Here is a 13643-nt window from a genome sequence, read left to right as displayed (position 1 = left end):
TCGCGCTGCAGTGCCCGCGGAAGAGGCTCGCGCTGCAGTGCCCGCGGAAGAGGCTCGCGCTGCAGTGCCCGCGGAAGAGGCTCGCGCTGCAGTGCTATGCCCAGAAGCAGATACCAGGCCACACCAGCTCTGCCAGACTTACCTGCAAGCCTCTCAAGATGCTTTTAAGAGCAAACATGATTATTAAACCACCACTGTCACAACACCTAACCCTAAAACTTGTCCACACAAAAGATAACTTTTATGGCATTTATACCAACTAACCTTTATTACTTTGATGGTAATGAGAACAATTATTTGCCAAAGAAAAATGTGTGGTGTTCACATCTTTGAATGATGTTCCTCATTAATTTAGTAGAAACCCTGGCTGTAACTGGCACACATCACCTCAACTAGAGATGGCATCGCCCAAAAGCGGGCAGCAGAGGGTCAAGGGTAGCTCACTGCTGTGATCTCAACTCCTCGGCTTCAAGAACGTCACTGCACATTAAATCAAGAACAAACAGCAGAAACAGTGGCTCTTCTGGCACTTCTCCTGGGGAAACAGGAAGCTTTGCAATGGCTCCTGAGCCCTAAGGTGGGCTGGCACACTCCACCATCTATGCTCAGGAACTGTCACTGGTGGCATTTTAAATGGGCATAAAGTGACACAGAACTGTCAGCCTGACTCTTGGCCTAAAAGACGTGCTAGCTAGCATTTTTATAAGGAAGTCAGCTGACACTTGCTCTGAGGGCAGGACACCGTTGACATCATAAAGGCAAAAGGCTTACAGTTTAGGTGAACTCTTGTTCACTGCAGATAAGGCTATTTCTGCTAGAGATAATAATACTCAGTTGGTAGAACCCTTGAGTCCCCTGTGTGAGTCCCTAGGTTTAACTTCCAAGACCAGAGCAAAAGAAAGAGAAGGAGAAAAATAAAACAGGGTTATAGAAACCAGGCTATCTGAGAAGCCATTATTATGAAGTATGTTTAATTTCAGAAAGACAGCCCAATGCCACACCATCTGTACAGAGAAAAACGAAGACAAAGACTGGGAACATAGCTCAGGGGTAAATCATTGACAAGGGCAAGATTCCAGATTGGTTGCCAACACCTAAATAAATAAATAAATAAATAAATAAATAAATAAATACCTAAAACAGTGGACATCTACAAAATAATTATGGTTCCTAACCCTAATGTGACATCTATTGACCACTACTCCTCTTAAAAACAGAGTCATTGCCTATGGGGGCAGGGGAGAGATCAATTCTTGGGAGACTTTATAGTGGTCTATGGCCTTTCATACTACAGAAACTAAACATCCAACAGACATGCTGAACTTACCACTCCACTGTGCCCAAAGCAAAGGCAAAAGCATGTGGAGAAACACTTTTAGGGGCTGTAGCAACAAGCACAGCAAAAAAAGAGCTGGCACAGCCCAGGCTGAATCTGTGCTTCCAGAAGCAGCCCAAGGCCAAGGTCCCGAGTGTAAGCAAAGACAGTCTACAGCAGGAACCGTGGCACATGCCAGAGACCTTCTACATCATTTCTGGAGAGGTGCTTCACTGACTAGACATGTGGGCAGAGCCACTACAGATGGACCCACACTCTCCTCAGCACTGCCCAGCAGCCTTCAAGACGGTTCTACTGGGAGACTCTGAGGGCATGGGTACATTCACACGTGTATGCACGTGTGTGTATACACATACAATCCAAGTCTGCCACATATAAAACATGTGTGTGCAAATGTACATAGCCATGTGTGTCTAATGATTGTGACCCTTTGTCTATCTGAATGAATATTAAAGTTTTTAAAATGTCTGGCCCAGGGCTCCAGGATGGCCACAGATCTCTCTGGTAAAGTTGCTGACCCACAGCCCTTTCCTCAGACTAGCCTTGGCTCCGCTGCTGGACATGTTACCTTGAACAAATTACTTTACCTCTCTGACCCTCAGGCTTCCTTGTGTTAAAAATAAGATGCTTGGTTCTGGGCAGAGGGCTCGGTGGGTGCGAGCACTTGCTGCTCCTGCAGAGGACCAGAATTCAGTTCCTGGGGCTCACCCGGCAGCTCACAACCCTCTGCAACTCTGCCTCAGGGACCTGGTGCCCTCTTCTGGCCTTCCAAGAGCCCCAAGCATACATGTGGAGTGCATTCACACATGCAGGCAAAGCACTCTGCCACATAACATAAAAATAAACAAACATCTTCTAAAAGTAAGATGCTGGACCAAACAATCTCCAACAGTTGCTTTGAAATTGTACAGGTCCCCTCAGTTCTGTTCACAGCCTTGGAGTTCCAGGGACACACACCTCACCGAGAGCTATGATCTCCACATTGTTTGGATTCACTGGACTTTAAAAAGTGAAAATGCCTATTCTTTCAAACTGCTCCACAAAACCCAAATCTTTTGTTTTTAAGTTCTGCTTGCATGATAACACATATGTTTACCCACATCAGTTCCTAAAGGGTTGCTACCATGAAGAAAAAAGAAGATAAGATGTTCAGCTTTCCTAATGAGGTCAAGAGAACTGAATCCCTGTCTATATTCCAGTCAGTCATCTAACACAGAGGAATTCACTCCGTTGTATTCTGTGTCAGCTCGTCATATATACATCACAATGAGTAGGAAGGACTCTAAGGTGTCATTGCCCTCCTCCTAAATGTGGTGACCTCAACAGTGACACTTAACTCCTTCAGCACCCTTCAACCCCAGGATGTAAGAACTCCAAGTCCCACTCCCTGGACAAGAATCACACCCCTCTAGCAGTGGAGTCTAGCAGTCCCTCCAAGGGCCTGTGGATGCTTATGTAGATCAACTATTGCTCAGGTGTCACCTTGAGCTAAGCCCTCACAGGAAACAAGGAGGCCAAAACCAAGCAAATCAGAACTAACAATCAGGGCACCAAGAGGAAATCCAGAGACCAAGGGCCTCTGTCCCCATCCAGGCCTTAGCATCTTCCCCAAACCCCCATGATGCCAGCGTGGCAGCCTGCTTTCTTCAGCACAGAAGGACATGGCAGCAGACATCTCAAGCCTTACAGGTAAGTTACAGGAGACATTTTAATGGCTGACATGTGTTCGAGAGACGGTGGTCTGGGAAGAGTCCTTCACAGGGAATCAACCCTTAGGTAAATCTGTGGAAGGCCTTTCTCCAGAACTCATTTTCAGGCATCCCTTCAACTCAGCAGGAAGGCCTCTCCTGTTCACTCCCCAGGTCACAGTGATGTTGTCATTATCTCCTATAAAACCTGAGGAGCCAGGAGTGGTGGTACAAGCCTTTAATCCCAGCAGAGGCAGAGACAGGTGGATCTCTTGGAGTTCAAAGCCTGCTTAATCTACACAGTAAGTTCCAGGCAAGGTTAAGAAGAGAGATCTTGTCTCCAAAACAAAACACCACCAATAACAGAAGGGCTATGCAAAGCTCATCACTGAGCTGTGTGTAGATACAACTTACGAACTGACAGTCAGTGCCAGTCTTTGCCTGGAAGGAAGTGAGTCACCTTTCATTAGTAATCAAGGGCTGTCCGGTTTTAAGGAGTGACCTAGACATTCACAGGCATGAGTTTCGGCAATAAGAGACCAAGAGTCAGACACCACAAATATTATATACAAATAGGGCCGTGGCAGAAAAATTAGAGTCAAGAAGGTTCTTTGGGTACTGCTCAGAATGACTAAGGTTTCAAAGGGGCGAGCTGCCCAGTGAAGAAATTCCTCAAGGAGATGTGCCTGACTTACACAAGCACCAGGGTTTCACAATCTTAAAGGGCCAGGAGGTCGAGGGATGAAGGCACTGCCAAGGTCTAGGCAAGAAAATCATAACCACTGTCAAATGTTTTCCACGCGGAGCAGGCAGCCTGGTCTATTCTGGATAATTGGGGGTTTGGGTATGTACTATATAATTAGAGGAAACAAGCAGTAAAGGACATGAGCTAATTTGGGGTAACCCAAGACTTGGCTAACAGATACCCACTCACCCCAGATCCCTAAGAGGTATTGAAACTGGCCAATGAGATGCCGGGCAGGAGACATGACCGTGAGATACCTCGCCTCTCGGCTGACAGAGGGGACCGTGCGGCCCGTGTCGTGCAGCCCTCGCAGAGCGCCCAGGCACTGTCTCTGCTCGTTTCACTCCCTCTACCTAAACTTCTTCTTGGCTTCCGAGACTCTTGAACTCCGAGTTTCCTGCCTAATGCAGCCACAAGCTACCTGGTTACTCTGTCTAGCAACACAATGAGTCAGAAAGTCCAGGGAAGGAAGGTAATTGCTGCCAGCTGCCCTCTCTTCCTGTGCCTGGGCCCTTTCCCCAGCCTCTCATGCTGGCCACTCCACCTCCCCACGCTCACTGCTAACATGTGCTCAAGGGATGTTTGTCCAAACCACTTAGCTGTCGCCTGAAACCCGACTAGTCCACACACTGGTTCAGTGAAACATTACATGAACTAGAATTTAGACAGAAAAAGCAACCAAGATGGAGACATCTTTGGGGCTTTGGGGTCTGTTCACACGACCCAGCACAGAAAGGCCTGAGAAGCCTCTGGCATGTGTGGCTGCAGTCCTCCAGGCCCTTGCCACCCTAAGGGGGACATGGGGTGTCAGCCTGTAGCTGCCTTGCGTGACAGAGATACTGAGACGTACAAACAGAGAAGCAGAGGAAGCACCTCTGTGGAACAGGAGGGGAATTAAAGGCTTCTGGTGCCACAGACTCCAAGGCAGGCAATGTTCATGAACTTTCTCTTCCTACAGGAGGGGAAGCGGATGGAAGGGTGCGATTCTGTAGTCATTGAGCAATGCCAGCCATCACCACTGCCCTTGCCTTCACTCCTCTTTTCTAAAGTCCTTCTCATAAAGACCATGTGGACTATTTCTGAAAGGAGATATTAAGCAGAAGCTACGGCATCAGAAGGGGAAGCCCGATGTTCCTATCTGAGGACCTTAGACCCAGATGGCTGCCTGCATCTTCAGGGAGGTCACTAACTAGATATGATCTAGAAAGTATAGTGAAATTGAAGAGAAATATTAATTTGCCTTGCATTTCGTGAGATATATTAAAGAATTCAAATTATACAAAAACCTGGAAACAACACATGTGCACACGCATGCACGCTCATTCCTGGATATGTGTGCATGCAACAAGGGGGAGATGAGACACTCCTTTCCTGGGAATTCCAACCCCTGAGCACAGAGGAAAAGGTCCATCATGCCCACATATTTATGCTATTTTATCAAAATAAGCTTGGAAATCTCTGCATAATTATATTTCCATTCAATTGTGACTAAGGGCAAATATAGGCAAAACTAAAATGAAGAATTTAATTAAGCTTCTCTATAAGAGAAATATTTCTCATTCTTCTCCCCAGGGAAGAGAAGTGGGGAGTCAGGGGGGTTCCTACATGAAGTGATGGCACTGACAAGCTACGATTGAACAATGAGCAACTTCACCCAGGATTATGGTTAACCTGAAGGTCGAGTTCAAAGAAGCTGAGCTAAATTCCAATCTATTAATGCCAGCTTTGTGAGCCAAAATTAATTGATTTAATTTATTGGCAGCTACCCAAGACAGGCAGAGGGATTCAGGCAGAGCCTACGGATGGCACTCTACCTCCCTATCAAACAATGGTTACCGATGGTTCAGCCGTAAGCATAAAGGGGACTTAGAAAGCGCACGGGGACTCTCTTACCATGCGCGGATAAGAAACTGGTGGTCAAGACTGTAATGGAAGACTCTTCAGACAGACTCACAGACAGACTCACAGACAGACTCACAGCTTAAAGGACTCTGAAAGGACCGTGCGAATAAGACTCGCTTTGGAATGGCAGTTAGATAAGGTACAGCCTTGATAGAAACAGCAACGTACATAGGTACCCCCAAGTGCCATGTTTAACAAATAGTTCTGTGTTGACAGCAGCATCCCAGCAGCCCCTGGGCTCCACCTGTCCCAGTGTCACTCATGGCTGTATAGAACTGTTCTGGACCTGCCAGTCCCCAGTCAGGAAATGGGGAGGTTCAAGGTTTTGTTCGTTTGTTTTCCCTACTGTAAAGCTCAGTCACAAACAGTATTTTCCACCCCCCATTCCACTGCCTTTCTCTTGATATTTCATCTATATAATGGCGACAGGCACTAGCAGAGGCTCACCATGTAACCTAGGCTAGCTAAAAGTCAGTAGTCAACGGTTAAATGAGATGCTGAGGCCTACTTAAAAACCACTATTTCTACTCTCAAATCAGGCACTAAAAGGCCAGAAAATAGGTACATCAAATAAAGGTGCTTGCAGCCGAGCCTGACAGCCTGTGCTGAGGCCCTGGGACCCACATGATGGGAGAGACTGGCTCCTGCAAGCCGTGCTCTCACCTCAGCATGCATGCCACAGCACATGCGTGCCCACACATAAAAATAAGCAAATAAATACATAAAGTTTAGCTAATAAAAGCAGAGATTTAATCATATTCTAGTAGTCATATATTTTCAAGTGTCACAGTTCCTTTTGGGGGCAGTCTTGTTTGAGGTTTCAGCTTAATATGCAGTTTGGTCCCATTTTATTGATAGATAAACTGAGACAAATGACAGTACGTTTTTCAAGAGCTCATCTTGAATCAGTTATAAAAGAAAGTTCTTGGGCAAATTATCCAAACTCTCTGAGCACCCATACACTGACTGATAAAGCAAGAGTTTAGCATGCATTTCATATAAACAGCAGAGCTGATGTCAGAGCTTGGTCCAGAACAGCCAGCTAGCACTGAGCCGTTACACTGCCAAAGATCTGATTGCTAGCAGGAAGTAGACTCAGACCCAGTCTATCTGGCATAGAAATCTATGTTCTCTGCGTGTTTCCAGACAGGACTCTTCCAAGACTTAATCCACTCACAAGCACCAGGCTGAGCCACACTGGAGCCTGAGGCTAAGGCAATAATGGGTATTGCTAATCTCCTTATTTAGAATGCTAGGATTTTTCACCATTTTTTGCATTAACTTTGATATTTTTGAACTATGATACCGAGGTATCCCTGACTAACGAGTGAGTTTTCAGGCAGTGCCCTGACTTCCACACCTGAGGCTGTAGCTCTCCCCACTCACTACGGTGAACACACCATACTAGACTCAGTTACTTCCTGCCTAACTTTATTTCCCGCCCGACCTCACAAGAGCCCTGCAGGGCTTCTCGGGACTGTTGTAAGTCATCCAGTGGACTGGTAAAGGCTGGGTGACCTTCCAAAGAAGAATGAAATAATATAACAATATCAATTAATTATTAATTACTACTTACCACAAACTTGAGTGGTGCATGTGGCGCTGCCTATGGTACACACAATTTTTCAAGATGTGTTTATTTTTTTACCTATGTGTAGGGGTGTTTTTCGTCTATGTAATCTGTGTACCGCCTGCAAGCCTGGTGGCCTCAGAGGCCCAAGATGACTTCAGGTCCCCTAGAACTGGAGTTACACACAGATGGCTGTGAGCCACCATGTGGGTGCTTGAAACCAAACCTGAGTCCTCTGTGAGAGCAGCAGGTGCTTTCAACCACCGAGCCATCCCTGTCTGCACAATAAGTAACTCTCGGAGTTAATCATCCTTAAGCACCACTCTGAGGAGAAGAGAAGAAACCTTACCCTGTGAAAGGTTTTAAATAAGCCAAAGATACCACTCTTCACTTAATATCTGCAAGATGCTAAAAAAGAGAGTGAAGGAAAAAAAAAAATGAAGCCACTACAAAGGTATAGCTAGCTCTGCTACCACCTTCCAGAGAACTGAGGCATCCACGGTGTTCTGGTAGCTAGGCACCCAACATGAAGGAACCGGGCTGGCAGGACCAGCTTGGCAAGGAAGCAAGCAAGCGATTGGCAGTGGACAGTCCACTCTGTTCCTCAGCAGCCCTTCACAGCAATGCATGCTCTCAGGAGAAGGTGACGAAAGGGACTAAGGCTGAGCTGGCCACAGTGGCACACACCCTTCTGAGACCACCACTGCGGCACAAGCACTGGGCTAGGGCCTCATCCAGAGCTGAGTTCTGGGGGGAGTCCTGCTCCTCTGCTCTCCGCTGTGATACCTAACGTGTTAGGAGGACAATGAAGGCAACCCGCCCAGTTTTCTTGGATGGATTTCAGATGCCTGGACCACCAACATCACTCCTAATCCTGGCAAAGAAAATACTTAGTTGCTAATGTTTACTGCAGCTAGCAACAAGGTTTGGATAAAATGTGACACAGCTTGTATTTTATAACATTTTGCATCCATCATCATGCACTTAAAAATGTAATTTTTAGATACAAACTAGAGTTTCCCAGGAGCAAGCCCCCATCCTCAGGGACTCTGCAATTGTGTGGCTTTGCATGTGCCCTTTCCTCTCTTTCCCAGTACTGTGCCCAATCTGCACCCTTATGAACAGCAACAATCACATCAGAGCAACTCTCTTGTTCATAACAATTATCAAGTCAGGATGAAATATTAAAGGCACTAGAGAAAACTACAAGGGACACAGGACTTGAGAGGGCACAGACACAAACTGTGAGAATCCCACAGTTAGCTGCTTTCCCTCTGCAAGCTGTTCCACATGAAGGTCCTGCAGCCAGCGCTACAGAAAAAAGCAAGTGGCCGAGGACGTCTCTCTAACAGAGACAGCAAGTGGCCGAGGACATCTAACAGAGACAGCAAGTGACTGTGGACGTCTCTCTAACAGAGACAACAAGTGGCCAAGGATGTCTCTTTAACAGAGACAGGGCAGGGGCACCAGGAGCCATGGAGGTAAGAGGAATTTGAAAGGCAAAACCTTAGGAAAGACCTGGGAGGAGGAGCTCAAAGTCTGAACACAATTCTGTGTAAATACCTCCCCTTCAATGGCTTCTGACTGTGCAGAAGAGGAGAATACGAGACCCAAGAGAAAGAGTTGGATGGCTGCGAAGACTGGACAGGCAGCTAGCTCCTCCTTAGAACTCAAGTCTGCTAGAATAGAGGGCCTGATAAAAACATGCCAGGCTTGGTCAGCCCCTCACTCTCCACAGCAGTCCTCTGAAGGGTCACATTTGGCCATGTGGGCCATCTCCCAGCAGTAAGGGTGAGACAGATGCAAATCCATGTAACACAGCCTCAGTGGGATCAAAGTGATAGGTCAGGGATGGAACGGACCCACTCCCAGGAAGCTCTACTGGGATAAACACTCCGAATGCATCATCCAGTGTCCAGGCAGTCATTTAAAAGAGTGAAGGAAGACAAAAGTGGGCCCAAAGTGAAACAAGGCACAGTGGGCAGAAACGTAACCACTAGTACCCCAGACAGTATATAACAGAGGCTAAATCCGTCCTTAGAGTAAACGTCGTGACTGGGTAACTCATGACCTCACCTACCCGATGGTCTAGCAAACATGCACTGCCTGTGATTTTTAATCAAAATGGGATTTGAGTGGTTTACACTTGAAAGCTTGGAACAAACAACTTGAAAGTGATTAATTACATCCAAACTTAATTATATATTTACACCTCCCAGTAGGACAGGGAGAGAATAAAATGTCTTAACTTTAAGTAGTGAGAGAACTTTATTAAGAGCTGACAGCAACTATTTAGCAGCAGTAATTGAGTTTTATGCAAGATTGCACAGGTTCCCCTTGCCTGGCATTACAATCTGACAGGGTCCTTGGGCTCATCACAGTACGAAGGGGGGGGGGGGAACCACACAGTTGAGCTGTGCACAAAACCCATCTTTGAAAGTACTTATCCGCATCTGTCAATGTGATCTTATCGAGGGCTTCTATAATTTCTATAAACAATCATTAGGTTTTGGCTGAATCAGCAGGATAATGCCGCCTTAGCAGGTTCTGGGATACCTTCCACTCTAAAATAGTTTTCTCCCAATTCCCACCCTACCCCCTACAGAAGGAACTTGGCTTCAACTCTGTTTCCTTAATCCACTAAGCAACCTCAGGGGGAAAAAAAAAGACAATCACATGCCCTGCGCGTCTGGTGTAATTTTCATAATCCTCTAAGTGTTGGAATACTTACGTACTATGTTGTGAAAATATTTACTGAACAAACTGGCATACCTTGTCCCCCAGGTCGGCGGTGGTGAGGGATGCTGACAAGTGTCGTGAGTACACACCACTGATACTTAAGATGATGCTGAGGAACTGGAGAGCCATGTGCTCAGCCTAGGTTTTGCTGCTGCTCTCCTGTGGTCAGTCACACCCATGCCCCATCCTGAGGACACGGTGGGCACTTGGGAGAGGAGAGCACTCTTCCCAGGTCTCTTGCTGGTCTCCCAAAAAGGATGGCTCTGCCAACTTTCTCCCTTACGCCTCCTTTTCCAAACCTACTTCCTTGGCTGTGTGACCCTGGCTGGCCTGAAACTCACTGTGTAAATCAGGCTGATCTTGAACACATGTCAGTGCTGGGACAAACGGTACTCGCCACAGGGAGTCCCAGGCTGATGCCACTCCTAGCATGCATGTCACTGTGCGGGGTTTCTTCCTGAAGCCGGGTGCCACCATGCCTCCCTGGTCATGCTTCAAGTCTGAGGCTGGCAACTGCCTCTCCCTAAAAGTGAACTTCTGTGTCCTCTCGTGCTCAGACACGGTTCTCCTTGAAGCCTCCCCTCTCACATCAGACCATACGCAGATCAGCATGTATAACCTATGTGAAACTCCCCCTGCATAACTCATTAAGTCCAATTACTCCCAGCCAGCTTGCCTCTCTGCCAGGTCAATGCCACACAAAGCAAGTAAAATTCCCAGGGGAAAATCAATCTTGTTAAGATAAACAGGTAAGAGACATGGAAATGATTATATGTGCTGAAATCTGTGTGTGTGGACCTTTTTACTCAAGGATCGTGTGTGGCTGTTTCCTCCCAGTTGAAACATTTACTCTGCAAAGGTAGGAGGGGGCTGGTAAGATTCAGCTAATGAAACTCACAAGGCATAAGAAGCTTGGGACCCAGAGGATTTGCAAAGCCCTGCTCCAGGGTTACAAAAATAACCATCAGCTGGTGGGGAGAGCGGGCTCACCTCCTGTGAGTTGTGTGAGTTAAGGCTCTCTAGATTTTGTCACAGTGCTGGTGGGCTTTTCAGTGTGGCAGCTGGCCTTTGAGTGGCCTGTGCTTCAATAAGGAACCCCAATGGACTAGCCAGACTTAAGTGGCATCAATTCTTGGTTCCATTTTCAGTGCCCCACTTGAGGTAAATAGTTGTCTGCTGACAGCTTCCTAGAACAGCAGTTCTCAGCCTGTGGGTTGTGACCCCTTTGGGGTTGAACGACCCTTTCATAGGGGTCGCCTAAGGCCATTGGAAAACACAGATATTTACATTATGATTCATAACAGTAGCAAAATTACAGCAATGAAATGATTTTTGGGGGGGTCACCACACATGAGGAACTGTACTAGAGGGTGGCAGTACTGGGGGGGAGGGCCACCACACATGAGGAACTGTATTTAGAGGGTGGCAGTACTGGGAAGGCTGAGAACTGCTGCTGTTGAAGAAGGTACAGTAAGTACGCTTTGTTCTACAGTCCCTGCACAGCAGGCACCATGCTAGGTATTAGCTATGCAAAAGTGCCCAGCATCAGGTACTAAGAAGAGGCCCAGCAGTTGATCACATTGTGCCAGTTAGAACAGAGTAAGCAACCACACAGCAGATGCTGCAGAGAGACAAACTGTGGCAGCCAGTTGAGGTACTGAACTCCCTCCCTTAGTATCTTCCACGTGGAGGAGAGTGCACCACATGGGGTTAGTTTTCCTGGCTAAAACCCAAGTGAGTAGCCACAATCAGTTATATAATCTTCCATTTCCGATGCTATCTTAATTCCAATCCAAACAAACTAATGTTAAATTTGACTGTCATCACAGTTTAAAATATTTTCACTTTCTTGAAGAAAACTGTTTCTGACAATCTTTCTGAAAATCTTATGACATTAAAGAATGTAGATCCTAAGGTGAGAATCTAGGGGTAGTTGTCACAAGGACACAAGAAAAAGGACCGGCCGTTTCCTGTGCACATTTCTATCCACATCTTATTTCCCTGGTATAAAGAGAATGGGGCTACCTTAGCACTACAACTTCTGAGGTTAAAAAAACATATGCCATCAGTAAGAAATGTAGCTTGGTTTGGTGGTGCAAGCCTTTAATCCAAGGACTCTGAGCAAAACCAGGCATATCTCTGTGAGTTCAAGGCCAGCCTTCTCTACAAAGAGAGTTCTAAGCAGCCAAGGCTAGATAGTGGGACCCTGTAATTAAAATAAGAAAACAATACATAAAAGAAGTGGGGGAAAAGCTGTGTATGAAATTATCTCACAGCTTGTCTCAAACAAAAAAAAATTAGTCTAGACTAGACGGTTGGAAAAACAGAAGAGAAGTGTTCTTGAATCAAGAGGAACCAAAAGTTTCCAGGTCCGATCCCCTCCCACCCATGTAGCCCACCCACAGACTGGCCCCGCCTCTATCCTACAAGCTCATATACACCTTGCTCCAGTCTCGCCCTCAGAACTGGACTTTTTAAACAGGGGGATTAAAGTTTTCCAGTGACTACTTGACATTCATTTGGAGTATATCTACTTGGTATAACTTAAAAACATGATCATATCTGGTATTTGAGGGAGAAAATATTCTAAGGCTATGTCTTACACTGAAAAATAAAAGAAGTACTCAATAGATATGACTAGCCACTCACTAAAACCCTATCACGATGATAAAGACAATGGCAGGACAGTGACTTACTCTCCTCAACCATTTCACTAACAACCAGTCTGCCCTTCCATCCTCACCACCCACAAAAACTACATCAGAAGATCTAAGAGCCAGCAACACTTCACAGAAGCATTGAAAATTTAAAAAAAAAAAAAAAAAAAAGAGCCCAGGCATACCTTGCCCAGAGCCCACTGTCAGAGAGATGATGTACAGAAGAACTTACCGGCAGAAGCCTGTGCCATTGTGGTAGGTAACACAGGTCCCTTCATTTACACAGGGCTCTTGACCGCCTCGACACTGCAAAGCTGAAATAAAAGACAAAGTGGAATCAGAAATCAGGCACCAGTCACAGCCCTTAGACGGCAAAAGTGGGATCCAAAAGGAAAGCCTTTGCCATCACAGTGCCCCTGCACACCCCTCGAGGCTTCACTGACTACTCAGTGTTTGGCTCCCGAGTCACAGAAATGCAGTTCACCTCACAGTCTCCTCTCATGGTCTTGTATGTCCTTAGTTCTCTGTGCCTCCGTATGTCTGGCAGATACATGTCCCAGTGACAGTGAGATCATTAAAGCTGTGCCAACCGTAATAGGCTGTGATCCCTTTAGGATTCAGACACTTGAGAAAAGCACACAAGAGTCCACCACTGACTACTAAAGATCTGAGTGGACAGCGGTTGACCATAAGGAGGAGCTGCTTGGCTTCAGGTTAAGTTTTAATAAGATGGGCCACTTTAGTAAGGAGCCGAAAGCATCAACATCCAGTAACAGGACCCAGAAAAAAAAGGAGAAACTGAATCTGTGGAGAAGGGACTATAATAACCTCTCATTTCAAGGACTCACAAAAAAGCAAGGAGAAGGTGGTCACTGGAGGCAGTGGGAGAAGGAACTTAAGTAAACAAAGGAGAAACCAACTTCACACTTACGGACCCACAGAGGCCCTTGAGAGACAAGGAAACCAACTTCACACTTACAGACCCACAGAGGCCTTTGAGAGACAA

General features: G+C 46.3%; 1 protein-coding gene across 2 annotated transcripts in view; it reads right to left on the bottom strand.

Annotated features, from left to right (window-relative positions):
- The window catches only part of Notch2 (notch receptor 2), a 134685-nt gene that overhangs the window by 86948 nt on the left and 34094 nt on the right, over nt 1–13643 (bottom strand). For both annotated transcript variants that reach the window (XM_021195250.2, XM_029538070.1), the window contains exon 2: nt 12870–12951. In XM_021195250.2, coding sequence (XP_021050909.1) covers nt 12870–12951 — 82 coding nt within the window. The remainder of the gene's footprint in view (nt 1–12869; nt 12952–13643) is intronic.

The sequence above is a fragment of the Mus pahari genome, chromosome 4 (assembly GCF_900095145.1).
Source record: "Mus pahari chromosome 4, PAHARI_EIJ_v1.1, whole genome shotgun sequence".
Taxonomy (NCBI): Eukaryota; Metazoa; Chordata; class Mammalia; order Rodentia; family Muridae; genus Mus; species Mus pahari.
Note: the sequence above shows the minus strand (reverse complement) of the source record. Positions and strands in the feature narration are given on the sequence as shown.